The 21,699-nt window shown below is 47.2% G+C and overlaps 1 protein-coding gene across 2 annotated transcripts in view; it reads right to left on the minus strand.

Moving 5' to 3' along the window:
• CACNA1B (calcium voltage-gated channel subunit alpha1 B) overlaps window positions 1-21,699 on the minus strand; it is a 180,723-nt gene that overhangs the window by 64,933 nt on the left and 94,091 nt on the right. For both annotated transcript variants that reach the window (XM_061199517.1, XM_061199518.1), the window contains exons 19-20: window positions 15,252-16,070; window positions 14,068-14,285 (exon numbers count right to left, since the gene is read on the minus strand). In XM_061199517.1, the coding sequence (XP_061055500.1) occupies window positions 14,068-14,285; window positions 15,252-16,070 (1,037 nt within the window). The remainder of the gene's footprint in view (window positions 1-14,067; window positions 14,286-15,251; window positions 16,071-21,699) is intronic.

Below are 21,699 nucleotides of genomic sequence, written 5' to 3' on the forward strand. Positions count from 1 at the left end.
ATGGACAGAACTTCAGGGGGAAAAAAAGGGTTTATCAAGGGAAGGAAGAAGGGAGGGAGGGAGGGAGGGAAGGACGGAAAGAAGAAGAGAAGGAAGAAAGGAAATTAAAAATGTAATGTGGCCATAACTACAAATCCAGCAGAAACTAAAAAGATAAGAGGCTGGCTCCCATAGACAACAGCAGTCACCCACACTCAGATTTCTCCCTACGTGCTCCATAACCCATGTGGTCGATAAGGAGAGGTGATAAAATCATCCACAGTCCATGCCTACAGCATATGGGAAATAAGAAAACTACAAACTTGAATTTACATGTAAGTGGGAAAACAAACCCCAGACCTGCAGAATCAGGCAGGGATTGTATGGAGAAGGGAGAGTGAGGAGGGTCCTAGTAATGCTGGAACACAGACAACATCAACTCATTCATCCACAGGAGAGAACCCCCCCCCCCGCCACCCCCCGTCAAGCAGGGAAATACTGAGAACAGGTTTGAGACCTGCTAGGTCAGGGTGTTGCTTCTGGGAACTTGGAAGGAGGGGCTTGGAAAGTACAAGGCACTGGAGATGACGGTGAGAGACACAACTTCAGTGGCTCAGTGATGTAGGGAAAGAAGAAACAAGTGTCTGAGGTCCAGGGTCCTCCAGAGATAGGATTTTATCACAGAATTAGAACTAGACAAACACTCCCCACTAGGCACCACTGAAAAAGAAACTGGGTTTCACTGTACTAAATAAGAAGGTGTTCTTGAACTAGAAATCAAGTAAGCTGCCCAAACCCCTCCCCTACTCTTCACAAAATCACATGTAATTTTTGGTCCAGGAGACTGTAACATACTTCCTCATTATCAGAAAAATGAACCCAACAACCGTACAAAGCTTCTACATAAGAACATAGAAAGTAAGGATGAAAACCTTTCAGGTAATAAAAATACTCAGCAAAAAAACAACTGCAAAGCAGAGGAAAACTGTTACACAACTTTCTAACATGAATTAAATATAATTAAACAAACAGTTGTTGGTAAGGAAAAAACACCACACATCAGATTCAAAAGCTCAAAATAAAAATGTATGGACAACTAGGTGATATGAGATGAGAGCTGACCAAACTTAGGAGAGAAATTGAAAAAAAAGACAAAAATATCTGAGAAATAAAGTTAAAGAGAAAAAATCGTCTTGGAAATCACAAGGAGACAACAGATAAGTCCAAGGGAAAATAGATATGACTGAAATTATAGCAAGGGAAAAAGAATTTAGGAGTGAAATGAAGAATGAGTTTTCAGAAGGGTAAGAGAGAAATCCATACAGAAGATAGGCAAAGGAGATTTAACATCTGTATAACTGGAATGTCTGAAAAACAAAAATAAAACAATGTAATAGAACTAACATTTAAAACTGTAATCCCACAAATTTTTCCTGAAATGAAATAACACCTATCAATTGATTTTTGACAAAAGTACCAAAGTATTCCATGGAAAAAGACAGCGTTTTCAACAAACAGTAATGGAACAAATGGACATCAATGGTGGTGGGGGTGTGGATAATGAGAACCTCAACCCTTACCTCATGCCATATATAAAAATTAACTCAAGACTTCAGCTTCTGAAAAGATGGAATAGAGGTACTTTCTTCCATTCATCCTTCTAAGCACAACTAAAAACCCTCGACATCATGTGTAAGGCCAACCTAAGAAGATTCTGAAAGGTGGAGAAAAGAAGGCAGATTTGCTGGTATCTTGGAAACTGAGGAACAACACAACAACAGGTTTTTTTTCTGGGTTTTTTTTTTTATGCCTCATATACCCTTGGTGCTGGAGAAGCCAGCAACCCAGAATGCCAACAGGAAAGATTTTTAAAGGCCAGCTCTCCCTAGTGACAGGACCAGGAAAGGTAGAGCCTAACCAGGTGGGAAATTTATAGCCAATAACCACTCTACTAACACCACAGAAAAAAACTGCAGCCCTACGTCCACTCATATGAGCAGAGGCCAAGTGGGGAGCCTAGACCTCCACCCTCACCAGTCTGTAATGAGGTATCCAAAGCCCCTACTGAGGCGGTATCAGAGAGAGCCAAGTGAGTGCAGGAACTTTCATACCCACCCTGTGGTAATAATAAGACTCCCAACGCATGCAATATCAGAAAAGATTACATGGGTAGCCTGGACTTCAATTCTTACCCAGAGGTAAGGAGGCATCCCCTTCCCTTTATCTGCTAGAGTGAATCTTAGTGGAAAGTCGGGACTTTTACCACCACCCAGAGGTAATGAGGTCAACCCTTACTGTGTCAATGCAGGCCATGTAGGGAACAGTAACAAGGCTTCCCCTCTCTCCCAGACAAGACGGTATCAGTGGAGGCCCAGCAGGGAGCTAGAATTCCCAGCTCAGCCCAGCTGGGACAAGGAACCCACTCCCACTGGGTGTCAATGGAGGGCAAGTGAGGAACCTGTATTTCACCCCAATTTGTCAATAATGAGGCAGCTCCCCAACCCTCCCCCTGTTGGTGTGTTGTCACAGCAGACCAGCAAAAACAGAAGACTTAAATAAGACTCAGAGGCTCATAACATAATATCAAAATGTTTAGGTTTCAATCAAAAATCACTTGTCATACCAAGAACCAGGAAAAACTCAATTTGAATGAGAAAAGACACCAAGATAATACAGATGTTAGAATTATCTGACAATGATTTTAAAGCACCCATCATAAAAATGCTTCAACAGATGATTAAAAACACATTTGAAACAAATGAGAAAAAAATCTCAGCAAAGAAAAAGAAGATATAAAGAACCAAACATAAATTTTAGAACTGAAAAATACACTAACTGAAATTAAAAACTTAATAGATGGGCTCAACAGCAGAATGGAGGGCACAGAGGAAAGAATTAGTGAACTGGAAGACAGAACAATAGAAATTACTCGATCTGAACAACAGAGAGAAAATAGACTGAAAAAAGTAAACAGAGCCTCAGGGACCTTCGGGACTGTAACAAAAGATCTACCATTCACGTCAACATAGTCCTGGAAAGAAAAGAGAAAGAGGGCAGAGCTGAAGACGCAGTCAAAGACATAATGGATGAAAATTTTCCAAAATTGGCAAAAAGACATAAACCTACAAATTCAAGAAGCTGAGTGAACCCCAAACAGGATAAACCTAAAGAAACTCATGCCAAAATACATCATACTCAAACTTCTGAAATACAAAGACAAAGAAAAAATCTTGAAAGCAGCGAGAGAGAAACAACATCTTACCTATAGGAAGAAAACAATTCGAATGACAGTGGATTTCTCATCAGAAACCATGGAGGTCAGAAGGATGAGGCACACGTTTTTTCAAGTGCTGAAAAAAAAAGAACTGTCAACCCAGAATTCTATACCCAGTGAAAATATCCTTCAGGAATGAAAGGAAAATCAAGACATTCTCAGATGAAGGAAAACTAAGAGAATTTGTCACCTTCAGACCTACCCTAAAAGAATGGCTAAGGAAGGTCCTCCAAACAGAAAGTTATAAAAGAAGAAATATTAGAATATCAGGAAGGAAGAAACAAAGAACAATAGAAAGAGTAAAAATACAACACACTTTCCTTCTCCTCTTGAGTTTTCTGAATTACGTTTTACAGTTGAAGCAAAAATTATAACACACAATGATGTGCTTCTAAATATATGTAGAGGAAACATTTAACTATTTTATACATGCAGAGGAAAAAGAGAGGTAAAGTTTCTATACTTTACTCCAACTGGTAAATGACAACCCTAGTAGACTGAGACAAGTTATATATATGTAATACTTAGAGGAGCCATTAAAAAAACAATACAAAGAGATACACTCAAAAATACTATAGATAAATCAAAGTGGAATTCTAAAATATAAACAAGTAACCCACAGGAATGCAGGAAAAAGAAACCAGAAAAATAAAAAATAGAAAGAATAGGGGGACTTCCCTGGCAGTCCAGTGGTTAAGACTCCACGCTTCCATTGCAGGGGGCGTGGGTCTGATCCCTGGCTGGGGAACTAAGATCCCATATGCTGTGCAGTGCAGCCAAAAAATAAAAAATAAAAAATAGAAAAAATAAACAATAGGAAAAATAAAACAGCAGATGTAAGCCATAATATATAATTACATTAAACATAAATTGTCTAAATATGCAAAAAAAAAAAAAAAAAAAGAACTGACAGAGTGGATGAAAAACATGACCCAACGATATGCTGTCTACAAGAAACTAACTTAAAATATACCTATATAGCTAGTTTAAAAGTAAAAAGATGAAAAAGATATACATCTTATAGGCAAATATTAATTTAAAAAAACAAGGGTGGGTATATTTATATCAGATAAAGTAGACATCAAAGCAAAGAAATTTATCAGGTATAAGGGACACAATACACAATGATAAAAGGGTCAATCTTTCAAGAAGACAGAATTCTAAATGTGTATGTACTCAGCAACAGAGCTGAAAAATATGTAAAGCAAAAACAGACAAAACTGAAAGAAATAGACACTTGATCTGGATAGGGGTTTAAGAAGCACATTTATAGTTGGATACTGGAACATCTCTTTCTCGACAATTGATAGATCTAGACAGAAAATCAGCATGCACACAGAACTCCACAGGATCCAACAGGATCTAACTTATACTTACAGAATACTCCACCCAGCAACAGCAGTATATATATTCCTTTCAAGCACACCCAGAACACATACCAAGAAATGCCATCTCCTGGGCTATTAAACAAACCTTAACAAATTTAAAAGAACTGAAATCATACAGAGTGTGTTCACTGACCACAAAATAATCAAACTAGACACCAAACAGAAAGATAACAGGAAAATCTCCAAACACTTGGAAACTAAATAACACATTCCTAAATAAACCATGAGTCAAAGAGCAAGTCTCAAGGGAAATTTTTAAAACAGAACTGAAAGAAAATGAAAAGATAACATGTCAAAATCTGTGGAACACAGCTAAAGCAGTACTAAGAAGAAAATTTATAGCACTAAATGTTTACATTAGAAAAGAGGAAAAGACTTAATCTAAGCTCCCATCTCAGGAAACTAAAAAAGAGCAAAATAAACCCGAAGCAAACAGAAAGAAGAAAATAATAAAGAGCAGAAATCAAATGCAATTGGAAACAGAAAAATAGAGAAAACCAATGAAACAAGAATGCGTTTCTTTGAAAAGATCAATGAGAGTAACAAATTTCTAGTAAGACTGACAAAAAAGAGACAAGACACAAAGCACCAATATCAAGAATGAGACAGGGGCAGTCACTACAGATCATGAAGACATCGAAAGATAATAAGGGAATACTACAAACAACTATACACACATAAATTTGACAACTTAAGGGAAATGGGCCAATTCCTTCAAAAGCACAAACTAATGCAACTCACCCAGTATGATTACGTAACATAGCCCTATTAAGGATAATTTTTAAATTCCAAAAAAGAAATGTTTCATTGGCAAATTCTATCCAACATTTAAAGAATTAACACCAATTCTACACAGTCTCCTCCAAAAAACATAATAAGAAACACTATCCAATTCATTTTATGAATTTAGTATTATTCTGATACCAAAACCAGACAAAGAGTACGAAAAAGAAAACTGTAGCGCAATATCCCTCATGAATCCAGAGGCAAAACTCTCTAACAAAATACTATCAAACAGAATTCAGCAATATATAAAGATAATTATACACAATGACCAGCAGAGTTTATCCCAGGGATGCAAGGCAGGTCAATATTTGAAAATAAATCAATGTGTAAACTACCGTGTTACAGAAGAAAAACCACATGATCATATCAATTGACGCAGAAAATTTGATAAAATTCAACACTCATTTTAATATAAAAACTTAGAAAAAAAAGCGACAGAGGGGAATTTCCTCAACTTGATAAAGAATATCTTAAAAAAAAACAAACAAACCCAAAAAAACAGCTAACATCATACTTAATGGTGAAAGACTGAGTGCTCCCTCCTCCCACAAGATGGGAACAAGGGAAGAATGTCAGTTCTCACCACTGCTATCCGACACTGTACTGGAAGTCACAGCACCACAAGGGAAGAAGGGAAATAAAAGGCATACATATCAGAAAGTAAAAAATAAAACTGTTCATTTGCAGAGTACTTGATTCTCTATATACTAAATCCCAAGGAATCTACAAACACTGAGGGGAAATACAAACCAAAATTGCGTAATTCCTTTAAAATCTGGTGAAAATGAAAACACCAAATATCAGAATCTATAGGCTACAATTAAATTAGTAATCAGAGGAAAATTCAGAGCCTTAAATAATCATATAATAAAAACTAAAGACTAAAATAAACTTAAGTCTCCAACTAAAGAAGCTAGAAAAGGAATGACAAAGTAAAACAAAACAAGGCAGAAGGAGGGAAATAATGAAAATAAAATTGGGAAAAAAATGATTTTTAAAGAAAACCATAGTAGAACTAACAAAGATGCTGGTTCTTTTTATAAAAATCCACAAAATGTATAAACTTCTAACTAATTTAATCAAGAACATAAGGGGGAATCACAAAATATACAGGATAAAAAATAAGAAGGGGGAAAAAAAACAGTGAGCCAGAGCAAATTGTTTTAAAAACTTAAGCCACTTCTTGGCATAGCTCTAGGTACATAAATTGGAAAACCTAGATCAAATGGATCATTACAGTTTACCAAACTGATCTTAGGAGATAAGAAAGTTTAAACAGACCAATATCCATACAGAAACAGATAAATTATCAAAGAATTATCCTAACAACAACAACAAAAACCAAACCCAGATGATTTCACAAAGGAATTGTACCAAATCTTTAAAGACCAAGTAATCCTAATGCTACTTAAACTACCCCAGAAAAGGAAAAGAAGCAAACGTTCTAATTCTTTTTATCGATCAACAATAGGTACATCCTACAGAACATCTCCTCAGGTAAAATTTCTCAACAGAGCACCTCTTAGTTTTACAATACTCACACTTCAGGAGAATATATGTATCTCTCATTACAACGTTGTTGAGGCTTTCTTGACTGTTGTTTATGCAGGAAAAATGTATACATCCCCAAAACTCAAAACACTGAAAACTGTCAGGCAAGATTCCAAAGTCAGTTGGTTAGCTATCAGAATCATGTGTGGATGTTTTTGAAAAGTGCAAGTTTCACTGAAGGAGGTGCCCAAAGCAATTGCTTGTTAACAGCTATTTTAACTGTGGTGATCAGGAAACAATGTATTAAGTGTTTTCTGTGATTAACTGTGCTTTAGTTCTGTTTTAAGAAATTGGTTGGGGATTTTGAGTACAACTAATTATAATACATTATAATTTTTATAGTACATTACAATTTTTTCCATCTAAAATAATGGGAAATGGGACTCCCATTACAACATGTGATTTTCAGAAATGGATTAATGAAGTTAAGGAAGAGATAACTATATAGCATTAATACCTAAACCTTATGACATTTGAACATAATATAGGAAAGCTACAGAACACATCTCAATATCCTAAAATACATCTCAATCCAAAAATCCTCCATAACGTATCAATATTATCAAACAGAATCCAGCATCACATTAAAAAATAAATATGCTAACCTAGTGGGGTTTATTCTAAGATTGCAAAGATAGTTCAAGATCTGAAAACTTATTAGTATAAATCCCCATATTTAAGGGGAAAATATATGATCTCTATGGATGCCGAAAAGACCTTCAACAAAATTCAACATCTATTCCAGATAAAAAAATACTTACTGAAAAAGAAATTAATGAACACTATAACATGATCTTATACACACACAGACACACACCTCTCAAGCCCAAAACCAGAATCTTATTTAGGGTAGGCAGAAGCAAGGTAAGGGTACCTAGTAACTCCAATGTTAGTATATTAGCTGGTGAAATCAGGCAAAAGAAAGAAAGAAAGGAAGAAAGGAGGAAAGAAGGAAGGAAGGAGGGAAGGAAGGAAGGAAGGAGAGAGAGGAAGGAAGGAAGGAAGGAGGGAGGGAAGGAAGGAAGGAAGGAAGGAAGGAAGGAAGGAAGGAAGGAAGGAAGACCTAATATTTGGAAAGGAATAGTTACAACTGTATTTGCAAAATTTTGCATAATATACTTGAGAAAAACCAAAGAGAATCAATGCTAAAACTAATGAACAATTTGAAGATACAGAAAAGTAGTAGGATACAAAATTAACACATAAAAGTCAATAGCCTAGATTTCTGCTCCTAGCAGAAGTAATACCAGGGACCAAATTAACCCTCCCACCAGTAACAATCAAAAACACCAGACATTAAGAAAATGAAAAGACAAGCCACCAACTGGGAGAAAATATTTGCAAATAAAATCACATATCTGATAAAAGTTTTTATCAAAATTATACAAAGAACTCTAAAAATTCAACAATTAGAAAACAACAACCCAATTTAAAAGTGGGTAAAATGTCTGTTTTCAGACCACAATGAAACAAACTAGAAATCAATAACAGAAAGATAAATCTCAAAATATGTAAAGCTCAAACAACACACTTCTAGATAACATACAGGTCAAAGAAGAAATTTCAAGAGAAATTCTAAAATATTTTTAACTAAATGAAAATGAAAACACAACTTATCAAAGTTTGTTGGATGCAGCAAAAGCAACGCTTAGAAGGAAATTTATAGCATTGAATGCATAAATTAGAAAAGAAGAAAGACCCAAAATCAATAATCTAAGCTTCCACCTTAGGAAGAGAAAAAAGAGCAACTTAAATCCAAAGTAAGCAGAAGAAAAGAAATCATGAGAATTAAAGCAGAAATCAATGAAACTGAAAACAGCAAATCAACAGAGAAGATCAATGAAACCAAAAGTTGGTTCCTTGAAAAGATTAGTAAAATTGATAAGCCTCTAGCCAGGCTAGCTAAGATAAATGAGGGGAAACACAGATTCCTAATATCAGAAATAAAAAAGGAGACATCACTACTGATCCCATGGACATTAAAAGGATAATAAATTAATACTATGAACAACTCTATGCCCACAAATTTGATAAACTACTTGAAATGGACCAATTCCTTGGAAGGACACAATCTGCCAGTATTCAAGAAGAAACAGATAATCTAAATAGGTTTATATCTATTTCTTCTAAATAGGTTTATATCTATTAAAGAGATTGAATCAATAATCAACTACCTTCTGAATCAGAAAACACCAGGCCCAGATGGGTTCACTGGTGAATGCTACCATATATTTAAGAAAGAAATCATACCCATTCTCTACAATCTCTTTCAGAAGATAGACGCAAAGGGAATACTTCAAACTAATTCTAGGAGGCCAGCATTACCCTGACACTAAAACCAAACAAGCCATCACAAGAAAACTATAGACCAATATCTCCCATGAAGACAGATATAAAAATTCTCAACAAAACATTAGCAAATCAAACCCAAAAAAGTATAAAAAGAACTATATACCACAACCAAGTGGGATTAATCCCAGGCATGTGAGGCTGGTCCAACATTCAAAAATCAATTAATGCAGGACTTCCCTGGTGGTGCAGTGGTTAAGAATCCGTCTGCCAATGCAGGGGACACGGGTTTGATCCCTGGTCCAGGAAGATCCCACATGCCGCGGAGCAACTAAGTCCGTGCGCCACAACTACTGAGCCTGTGCTCTAGAGCCTGTGCGCCACAACTACGGAGCCCACATGCCACAACTACTGAAGCCTGTGCGCCTAGAGCCCGTGCTCTGCAACAAGAGAAGCCACCACAATAAGAAGTCTGCGCACCGCAACAAAGAGTAGCCCCCCGCTCACTGCAACTAGAGAAAGCCCGCACACAGCAATGAAGACCCAACACAGACAAATAAATCAATTAAATTAAAAATAAATATATAAATAAATAAAATTATTTTTAAAAATCAATTAATGTAATCCATAATAACATCAACAAACTAAAAAAGAAAAATCATATGATCATGTCAACAGGTGCAGAAAAAGCATTTGACAAATCCAACACCCATTCACCATAAAAACTCTCAGTAAATTGGAATAGAGGGAATTTCCTCAACTTTATAAAGAATATGTCCCAAAAAAACCTACAGCTAACATCATACTTAATGGTGAGAAACTCAAAGCTTTCCTACTAAGATCACGTACAAGGAAAAGATGCCCCTCTCACCACTCCTTTTCAACACCATACTGGAAGTCCTTGCTAATGCCATAAGGCAAAAAACAACAACAACAACAACAACAAAAACTATACAGATTGGGAAGTAAGACTAAAAAATTGTGTTTGTTTGCAGATGACTTGATCACCTATATAGAAAATCTGAAAGAATCAACAAAAAAACTCCTGGAACTAATAACTGATTTTAGCAAGGTTGCAGGATACAGGGTTAACACACAAAAGTCAACTGTTTTCCTATATACCAACAATGAACAAGTGAAATTTAAAATTAAAACACAACACTATTTACATTAGCACCCCACCAAAATGAAACACTTAAGCATAAATCTAACAAAATATGTACAAGATCCCTATGAGGGAAACTACAAACTCTGATGAATGAAATAAAGGAACTAAATAAATGGAGAGATGTTCCATGTTCATGGATGGGAGGACTCAACATTGTCAAGTTGTCAGTTCTTCTCAACTTGATCTATAGATTCAATGCAGTCTCAATCAAAATCCCAGCAATTTATTTTACGGATATCAGCAAAATGATTCTAAAGTTTATATGGAGATGTAAAAGACTCAGAATAGCCAAAACTTCAATGTTAAAGAAGACCGAAGTTACAGGATTGGCACTACCCAACTTCAAGACTGACTACAGAGCTACGGTAATCAAGACAGTGTGGTATTGGGGAAAGAATGAACAAATAGATCAACAGAACAGAATAGAGAGTCCAGAAACAGACCCCCACAAATAACAGTCAACTGATCTTTGACACGAGAGCAAAGGCAATACAGTGGAACAGAGATAGTCTCTTCAACAAATGGTGTTGGAACAACTGGACATCCACATGCCAAAAAAATTAATCTGGAGAGACTTTACACCCTTCACAAAAATTAACCCAAAATGGCTCATAGGCCTAAATGTGAAATGCAAAACTATAACACTCCTAGGAGATAATGAACAACTTTTGCTCTGTGAAAGACATCAAGAGAATGATAACACAAGCAACAAACTGGGAGAAAATGTTTGCAAAAGACCCATCTGATAAAAGACTGTTATCCAAAATATACAAAGAACTCTTAAAACTCAAAAATAAAAACAACAACCTGATTAAAAAATGGGCAAAAGACCTTAACAGACACCTCACCAAAGAAGATATACAGAGGGTAAATAAGCATATGAAGATGTTTCACAGCGAATGTCATCAGGGAAATGCAAACTGAAACAATTTGATACCATGACACACCTATTAGAATGGCCAAAATCTGGAACAGTGACAACACCAAATGCTGGCAAAGATGTGCAGCAACAGCAATTCTCATTTATTGCTGGTGGGAACATAAAATGGTACAGCCAGTTTGGCGGTTTCTTACAAAACTAAACATATTCTTGCCATATGATCCAACCATCTCTCTTTAGGATTTAGCCAAAGGATTTGAAAACTTATGTCCACACAAAAACATGCACACAAATGTTTATAGCAGCTTTATTCATAATTGCCAAAATTTGGAGGCAACCAAGATGTTCTCCAGTAGTTGAATGTGTAAATAAACTAAGGTACATCCAGACAATGGAATATTATTCAGCACTAAAAACAAATGAGCTATTAAGCCATGAAAAAACATGGAGGAACCTTAAATGCATATTGGTGAGTGAAAGAAGCCAATTTCAAGAGGCTACACGCTGTATGATTCCAACTATATGACATTCTGGAAAAGGCAAAAGAACAAAGACAATGAAAAGATCAGTGGTTGCCAGACGTTGATGGGAGGTGAGGAGGGATGAATAGGCAGAGCACAGAGAATTTTTAGGGCAATGAAAATATTGTGTGTCATGTTACAATGATGGATATATGCCATTATACATTTGTCCAAACCCACAGAATGTACAACATCAAGAGTGAACTCTAATGTACCCTGTGAACTTTGGGTGATTATGATGTGTCAATGTAGTTTTTTCCTTGGTTTTAAAAAAAAAAAAAGCACCATTCTAATGAGTGATGCTGATAATAGGGAAGGCTATGCATGTGTGCGGGCAGAGAGTATATGGAAATCTCTCTACCTTCCTCTCAATTTTGTTTTGAACCTTAAACTGCTCTTTAAAAATTTGTCTCTAAAATTTTTTTCAAATAAAAAAATGTAAAAGTGGGCAAAAGATATGAACAGGCACCTCACCAAAGAAGATATACAGAGGTCAAATCAGCATATTAAAAGAAGCTCAAGATCATATATCATTAAGGAATTGCAAATTAAAACAATGAGATATCAATACACACTTATTAGAAAGGCGAAAATCCAAAACACTGACAATACCAAATGCTGGAGAGGATGTGAAGCAACAAGAAGTCTCATTTATTGCTGGTGGGAATGTAAAAATGATATAGCCAGTTTGTTAGACCAGTTTCTTACAAAGCTAAATGTAGTTTTACCACACAATCCAAAAACCATGCTCTTAGGTATTTACCCAAATGAGCTGGAAATGTATGTCTACACAAAAACCTGAACACGAATGCTTAAAATAGCTTTATTCATAATTGACAAAATTTGTAAGCAACAAAGGTGTCCTTCAATAGGTGGATGGATAAGTAAAGCGTGGTCCATCCAGACAATGGAATATTATTCAGCACTAAAAAGAAATGAGCTACCAAACCATGAAAAGACACGAAGGAACCTTAAATGCACATGCGTAAGTGAAAGAAGACAATCTAAAGAGGCTACGTACTAGGTGATTCCAACTATAAGACGTTCTGGAAAAGGCAAACTACAGAGACAGTAAAAAGATCAGTGGTTGCCAGGGTTGGGGAGGAGGGGCCCCACCTCGACTCCCGTGGACAAAAACCAGGTGGGGACCCTCAAGCTAATCCAGAAAGAATCAGACCCGGGGGCTGGTTTCGGGGGTCTGGGAAGACAGACACACTACTGCCATGGGAGGTGAAATGACAGAATAGACCAGGGAAAGCCTTCTTCCAAGGAAGCAACGAGGAAGGGGAGGCTCAGCGGGCAGGGCCAGCCACCCCCACTGTTACACCTGGCGCTGTGCACTGTACATCGGCCCCAGGCGAGAGCACCTGAGTGAGAGGGAACGGGCGCGTGCATGTGTCTGTGTGTGGACACGTCTGAAGACAGGCAAGCGTGTGCCAGCACCTGGGTCTGCCTAAGGCTGAATCTTCATATGGAATTCCAAGTCACCTCTGCCCCTGGGAATGTTTTCTTCTATCCTTGGTGTTCACAAAACGCCCATGCACCTGCGCACAATGTGAGGGGCTTGTCTTTGTCACCTGCAGGTTGGCATTTTATTTACACTGTGCCCTCAGTGCCCGCACACAGTCAGTTGTGGAGTGGCTGCTCCATCATGACCTCACACACGGTATGAGGGAGGGAGGGGAAGAAAAAGGGAAGCTCAGGCAAAGGCCTGGGAGGAACTGCAGAGCCAGGACCATAAGTAAGTGGGTGGAAGACCACCACCCTGAGACCCTCCTCCCCTCACACACTAGCTCACGACCTCAGTCAGGTCTGTGGCCACAGTCCTTAGCAGCGTTTGTGTGACTATGAAGAGCCGTGACCATGCTGTGGTCTGTCTTCCCGACGAGACTCTGAGCCCCACGAGGGCAGCCCAGTCCCACTCCCTCCTGCTGTGCCCCCTGCACTCTAACACCATGCTTGGCACTTACCTGGTAACTTGCAAATATCGTTGCAAGGAAGCAGACTAGAGCTTAAGTGACATGTAATAGCAATAGTGCTCCTCCGGGGCACTGGAAAGCAAAGGGATATCGAGGCACAGATGCTGACAGCAAAGACTTTCCAGTTGGGGATCAATTCACAGAGGCAAGCTCTGTCCCCAGGTGGCTGCCGTGGAGCAGGAGGGAAGGGGGGAGAGCAAACCGAGCCTGCACAAGGTGGGCCCTGCCCTGATGTTATGGGGAGATACTCACTGGGAACAACCGTGGTCTCCCCAGGAAGGCCAGTCAGCATCACTGGGATATGCACAGTGGTGCTCAGATCCGAGGGTTGACTGCCCATTCGAGTAACGTTCCGCTGATTATCTGCATCCTCTGGCTGTTCTTCCACCTTCTCTAGACAGGTGCTGGGCAGGGCATGCACAGGGCCCACACCCATTACGCCACTGGCCTCCAGGTCACAGTGCGACTCCCTGCAACCAAGAATGCACATCAGAGTCTGATGAAGAGCCAAACTCCTATTCAGTCTGCAAAACCCAGCTTCTTAAACCCCTATCCAGATCAAATAAATCCCTGATCACCTCCTCTGTCATGGTTTTTATCACCCTATACATTTCTGTTTTTAGGTCTGAAAGGTAGGGACAGGGCTGACTCACCTGTTTGTCCCTGGCACAAGGCCAGGCACGGCAGATATCACGTTAGGGGTATATAACAGAACTGTTTGCAGAACGAAGAAGCCTGGAAGAGGCTGTTACCCTAAGCCACCCCACCTGAGGCCCCACCAGGGCAAAGGCTCAGCACAGAGCTCTGCACACAAAGACAGTGCCCAGGTCGGGCTGATCCTGAGCTGTGGCCTCTGGCTGCACGAGTTCTGGGTGGTCTGTGACTCACTGGCAAGCATGGAGACTGCTGGCCTCAGCCTAACAGCTCCTGTTACCCCTGGGTTCTCACAGAGTCACCGTCAGATCCTGTCCCAGCCAGGGACCAGGCTGGGCTGGCCTGGGATGGGGGTCCTTTCCGTCATGGCCGCATAGCCCAGCCCCCTCCCATTCCACCATTTAGTCCTGTGGCCTCCTCAGGCTTCCCTCAGGCTCTCCTGACTCGCCTTCCTTCACGGGGTTACACATTTTTCTCTTCTCCCTGAGGCACCTTTTCCAAGTCTCTGTGTCCCAAACCAGTCCCAACACTTTCACCCTAAGCCTCCCTTCCTCCCGGGCGCCTTAGAGCGACGCTCCCCACCACGCAGGTGTAAACATCTCACACGCCGCCCCAACAAGGCAGGACTGTCACCACTCCAGAAAGGGGCTGAGACAGAGGGCTGGGCCGCCCGGCCAGGTCCACACCCCTGACCTGCGTAACCCGCCCAGCCTGCCGCTCACGGGCTGGTTCGCACGTCCGGCCCAGTCGCCACTCCCCACACGCCCCCCGCGCTGACTCACCTAGGCTGGTGGTTGCGGAGCTCCTTGTCCTTGCACCGATCCTCCACCTCGCCCTCTTTCTCCGCGGCGGCCTCCTTCTCCGCCTCCTCGTGCGTGGACGGCGCCTTGTGCCGCGCGCGGTGCCTCCGCGCCGGCTCCTCTCCGCTCTCCGCCTCCCGGGGGCCGGCACGGGGGCCGCCGCGGTGCCGGGCTCGCCGCTCGCCCTTAGCCCCGGGCGCCGCGCCCTCCCTGCCCGGCTCGGGCACGTGCCGGTGCGCGCGGTGGCGCCGGGGCTCCCGCTCTGCCGCCTCCTCCGGGGAGCCGCGCCGGTGGTGGCGCCGGCCGCCGTCGGGTCCCGGGCCGCGGCCACGCTCGCTCCGGGCCTCCCGGGGGCCCGCGGCCTCCTTGCTGCGGCTGCGGCGCGGCCGCGCCCGCTCCTCCCGGGCCACCGGCTCCCCGCCCTCCGCCTTCGGGGCGTCCGCCGGGTCCTGCTCCCCCGCCGGCGCCGGGGCCGGGGCCGCGGCCTTGTCCCTGTCTCTGTCGCGGTGCCGGTGATGCCTGCGCGGCGGGTCCGCGCCCTCGGCAGCCTCCGCGCCCTCGGGCCGGGCCTTGCCCCCCGCGGGCCCCCGCGCGCCGTCCCGGCCCGGCTCCACCACGAGCGGCCGGTCCAGGTGCGTCTTCATGTCGGGCCGCAGGTGGCGGGAGGTGGCGAAGCGCAGCCGCTCCTCGGCGTCCATCTCGCTGTACAGCGCCTCGCAGCTGGCCCGCAGGTTCTGCAGCCGCAGTTGGCTGGCCCGCTGCTCCCACACCGAGCGCGCCTTGGCCGAGTTCTGATGCCTGCTGTGGGGAGACCCGCGTGAGGCGCGCCCCCAAGCCGCCCCCCACCTCTCTGCCTCGCAGGGGAAGCCACGGATGGACACACAGCGATGGAGAGATGGCAGAGGGCGCAGTGGGGGGGCGGGGGGGCGGCAGGAGCCCTGGCAACCCCAGCAGAGTCGAGGGGCAGAGTTGGCGGCCGATACCCAGGGAAATAGACCTCATCCCTGCCCCCCGGGGGGGCGCCCGCAGATGGTGAGAGCCTCACCTGGGGGTGGGGGCTCAAGGCCGGGGGGCCAGGGGTGCAGAGCAGTGGGAATGACAGGCACCAGCATGAGGTGGCAAACAGGCTTCCCGAGCAGGTGGGCTGCCCGCCAGGAAGGCCCAAATGGGGCGAGGAGGGGGGCAACGTCCAAATGGAGCAGGACTGAGGAGGTAGGAAGCAGGCTGCCCAAGGAGGGGCTTCTCCACCTCCACCTCCAGGAGGGGAGCCACTGGCCAGAGGAAGACAGGGTGTCTGAGAGGGAACCCGAGAAGAGGCGGGTCATCAGGAGCGGAGGGGACAGTTACCCAGGGAGCGAGGGGCCCCGGGGGCGGCTGGCCCTCGCAGGAGTCAGGCAGGGACTCTCCCTGCGGTGGTCAGCCCCATCTGGGCAGCTGCCACTCAGCTCAGTGACCATTTGCTGAATGCCCAGGAGCGCAGCAGGCAGGTCTGCGGCTGGACACTACGTCCTGTGGCCAGCAGTGCCCTCCTCTCTCCTGGCTCCACGGGGGCTGAGAGCTCTCCAGTGCCAGGAGTGGCCTGTGGTCCAGGCTCAGCCCTCACTAGACAGGCTTCTAAAGGCCTTGACCGCCCGCCAAGCTCACCCACACGGTCACAGGTGGGGTCCACAGCCCAGGGTGCGTGGAAGCCCTTTGCATTCTGGGATATTTGCTGAACAAGACCCCAGAGTTGGCGAGCGGGCACCAACTCGGCCAAGTGGAAACCTCCTGAGGCCAGTCTCGTCCTGCAGCCTCTGGAGGTTTCGGGACCACTGTGGGGGCAGCAGCGGCAGCACGAGAACGAGGACGGCTGTGACACCTGGATCAGCGGCCACCTCCTCCAGCCCTCACAACCCCCTCAGGAATTCGGTGCTGCTCTTGTCCCCATGTCACACTGAGCACAGAGGACGTGACTCACAGAGGGTCCACAGCGAGTCACTGACGGAGCCAGGATCGGACGCATGCAAGGGCAAGAGGAAAAAAGTGTCTAAAGGAGACGCGAGGCCTCCGCCAGACTCCAGCTGCACTGACCGCACAGCCTAGAGCCACAACCTGAGGGCCTTGGGGGCCCAGGCTGGACAGGTCTCCACCCCCCGCTCTGAGCCCCAGCCACTGAGCACCACGCTGAGTCCTGCCCCCAGGGTGGGGAGCCATTTCCAGGGAAGCACCTTGTAAGTATGAGAGAAGAGCCTGATGCCTGTCCCTGGGGGCCCAGACGGGGGGCAGGCAGGGCAACGTGTGGGGGACAGCTGTCAGCCTCTCTGACCATCTGCTGACCCACACCTTCGGCTGCTACCGCAGGCCCCGACCTGCTGCCCCGTTCCCAAGGTCACCTGGCAACAGACCCACCTTCTGTTTCCTTGGCTTCAACCCAGAGCCACGGGGGACCTACCCATCCCCAGCTGACACCAAAACTAAGGGCCCAACGCTGAACTATGCCGAACCCTGTGAAGTGGACAGCAGCCACCAGGGGCGTTCCCCAATGGTGCAGGAACCCGTGAGGGCTGACAGCCGGCCACTGGTCAGGCTTCCCCGTCAGCCCAGCAGGCCGAGATGGGGCTGGACTCAGAGCCATTGGGCGGCAGGTGGTGGCCTACTCAGACACAGCCATGAGCCCTGGGGACCCGCCCGTCAGAACAGAAACAGGCAGGCAGTAAAGACGAGGGGGACACGTGGTAGCTGGTAGCTCTGCCCTCAGCCTTACCCTCAGACGCAGCTCTGTCTCACCCAGGAACCAGCTCAAGTCCGTGGAGAGGCGGGGTGCCTGCTGGACTACAGGCTGCGTGGGGCTGGCAGGCTCCCCTCAGAGCTTCCCAGGGCGGCTCTACCAGCCCCGCTCCTGCTGGGTGGCTGCCTCTCTGGGCCTCACGCCACCCGAGACTGTCTGCGCCTGCCCAGCACGCAGCGGTGCCGCTGGCTGCCTCTCTGGACGTGTCTCTGCCTCTTGTGCCTTGCTGGGGGGCGGCAGCCTGCCCCCACCTGCTTGCTGCTCGGTCCCCGCTCTGCCTGGCATGTGGCGCAGGGTGGCCAGCGCTGGCCTCTCACTCTGTGTGTCTCCACCGAGCTCGCAAGCGGCTCAAGAACGTGGGGGGCGGGCCGCGCTCTGACCTACAGTGCAGAGTGGCGGACGACTCTGACCCAGGCGAAGGCCTCGTCTAAAAGCACTCCCGAAGGGGGCACAGGGAAGGGCCCCCCCCACCGCGTCCAGCCCGGCTTGCAGGCAGAGCCCGGCTCAGCCGCCCTGACCCAGACGTGCCGACAGGACTCAGAAGGAGCCTCTGTGGCGTGGCCCTGCTGTGAGGTCTCCGTGCTGAGAAAGCCGGCCGTCCCTCAGTCACCCCCAGCTGTGACAATGTGAAGCAGCCCGGGTGCAACACCGTTGGTACCTACGCCCGCATCTTATGCCACCCTGGGAATCAGTCGTTCAGGATCCAGCCTTCTTACCCCATGGACGTCGGGGGCCCAACAGCCAGCAGGTCCGCGTGCTCGTGAGAGCACCGAGCCCAGCTCTGTGCTGGCCAAGTAACGGGGGGCAGGGGTTCAGGGACGGCAGGAGCGCCCGTCACCACCAGGACACGGAGAGGGCACCTGGCCATCTCCAGGGACTTCTCACCTGCAGGAAGAAGCTCCTGGGACAGTCAGACTGGTGTCACCCCCAGCAGGGCCACCCTGGGGTTTCTATGGCTCTACCTCAGGCTTTGGCTGGTCTCCGAAAGCCTCACGAGCAGGCAGAAGCTCTGCTCTCGCGAGAACAAGACTTCCTAAGGGTCACAGAGGCACCCCCTCCCCAGCCAGGCAGGGTGGAGCAGGAGGACCCCGCGGATGTCCTGAGCCCCTAAGCAAGCCTCTACCTCCTGGGAGCCACAAGCAGACAGCCCCAGTGGCACCCAGTGGGGGTCACCTCAGGAGAAGCAGATCTGCTCAAGACACCAGAGTGACAGCACAGGGACAGACAGGCAGGAGGACAGAGACCAGGAGGGAGAGGAGGAGGGGCTGAGCCCAGAGAGCCTGACCCCACGAGCAGGACGTGAGGGCGTCAGGAAGTGTGCCCGCCGTCCCCGGCCAGGCTGCGGGATGTGGGCCTGGAGCTGCCTCCTGAAGCGAATGACTTGAAGTGGGAAGCAGAGTTAGGGGCGGAGAGAAGGCGTTGGCGTGTAGTTATCACGAAGCCATAGATGGAAATTGTAGCAGAGAGACTCACGGTGAGGTTACGCTGGAGACAGATGAGCTGCGAGATACAGTACCTCGAGTTTGCTTTACAAAACTGCACATGCAAAAAACAAAACAAAACAGAAGTGAGAACACCAGAGAGAGTTCTAAGAGACGCCAGAACGGTGTGAGCCGCGTCGGGTCAGGGCACAGGCTGCAGTGTGCATCCAGGCACGAGGCCAGGGATGCTTCCATCAGAATGAGGCCAGCCGAGACCTCGGGGTAAAAGAGAAGTTGAGAGAGAAAGAGCACCCACAGAGCAGTGACCCCCACGGCTGGAGGGCAAGAGGGTCATCTTGGGCCGTCCAGCGCGGCTTTCTGCACACTGCCCCCGGAAGGGCAGTGGGGTTGGAAAGAGCGGGCACCACTCGTCCGCCATTCTGATCAGCCCCCCTGCCCCCGCCGGACCTGGCGCCCCACTCCCCTGGCGCTAGGGAGGGCTCACCCCTGTGGTCCCCTGGCCTTCGAGGCAGAGCAGAGCCGGCTGACACAGGGGCCTTACCTGCCTCCGGCCTCACCTGGGCCCTGCTTCCTGACCACCGTGCTCAGCCCCCAAGCCACCCTGGCCCCTCAGCTCCCTAGGCTCTAAGGCAGTGCCACCAGCTCACCACCACCCTCCCCAGGGGCAAACAGGTCCTACCACCAGCCCATCTTCCCTTGAGTATCCTTCTGGAAGTGTCTTTCTGGAAGCTTTTCCAAAATCAATAGAAACTATAGATCTCTTTACAGTCATTTCCCTCCCAGGGGAGGGCCAGGCGGGTCCCCAGCGCTGCCTTCTCAAGGCTGAGTCAACAAGCATTTGTGAGGAGCTCAAAGCAGCTCACCTGCCTGCCCGCCCTGCGTGCAAACGGGCCTGTGTATACAAGAGAGTGAGCAAAGCGGTGTGCATGACTGAGTATGTGAGCTTGTGAATGAGCATGTGAGCTGGTGTGAGTGTGACTGAGACTGTGAACATTAAGAGAACAAGGGTCAGAGCAAGCGTGTGTGAGTGTGAACCCGCGTGCGGGAGGGGCCGTGGGCACCGGCACTCATGAGTCCCAGTGGTGTCGAGGCCGACACAGCCGAGAGCCAGAAGGGCCGCATCAGCCTGAGTGTCCCTCCCTCCCAGGAGGCTGAGGGGACTGTCCCCTGAGGCCAAGGACACTGGAGCCCCAGCGGCTCTAGGGGACTCGGGCGCCCCTCTGAGGAGGGTCCGTCACAGAGCCTCCGTCCGCTTGGGCACGGCTGATGGAGCCGCTCCAACACCACGGACACTAAAGGCGCCCTGAGCATCAGAGGCTCGCAGAGCACATCTCGGCCAGGCCCGCGTCTCACAGAGCACACAGCACCGCTGCGGGAGCAGGTCAGGGCGGGGTCACACACAGCCTCTCCCACCGCCTCAGAGGCTCGGGCAGAGACGTGAACACGGGGAGGCTGGTGCTGCCAGCAGAGCAGGGAACCGTCGGGGCAGACAGGACAGACAGGCGCAGACAGCTCTGCCCTCAGATGTCTCAGCTCAGTGGAGGAAAGCAAACAACCACGCACGGTGGTCCTCACACCCACCACCCTCCACACCTGGGAGTGGGATCTCCAGGAGTCACATCAGACCCACTGTGCGTGCAGCAGAGATGGGCTGAGGACAAGGCCCAAAGCCGCGTCCCGGGGGAGGCTGCAGGACCCACAGCTAGCCCAAGAGGGGGACGCAAGGGCCCATGCCTGGACATACCCCAGTTGGCCGTGACAGGGAAGGGCCGGCACCGAGCTCAGGGCCTGCTGTGAGGGAGAGCACCAAGTGTCCCCCAGGCCCCGGGGATGCAGGTCTACAGCCTGGTTCCTACACAGCAGTGTCCCAAACGAGGACGGGGGCGGAGGGAGAGGAAGAACATCCAGACTTCCCTTTCTGGTGTCCTGACAATCTCCTCGTGGCTGTGCTGAGGGCCCCTCCCCTCTGAGGTCTCAGCCCAGGTGGGAGTGGACACCCTGCCGCACATCCCCAAGGAATGGGCAGCCCTGGGCAGCAGCAGGGGACACAGGACACCACACTCCCCTCCAGAACAGCAGGAAGGCAAAAGTTACACAGAAACTCCACAGGGCCCATGTGAATAAATGGGTCAGTCACCAGCCACGTCCTCTGCGCAGACCGCCAGCAGCTTACGCAGCTCAGGAAGTAGCCGGGTCACAGCAAGCCCAGGACCAAGCAGAC

The sequence above is a fragment of the Eubalaena glacialis genome, chromosome 9 (assembly GCF_028564815.1).
Source record: "Eubalaena glacialis isolate mEubGla1 chromosome 9, mEubGla1.1.hap2.+ XY, whole genome shotgun sequence".
NCBI classification, from domain to species: domain Eukaryota; kingdom Metazoa; phylum Chordata; class Mammalia; order Artiodactyla; family Balaenidae; genus Eubalaena; species Eubalaena glacialis.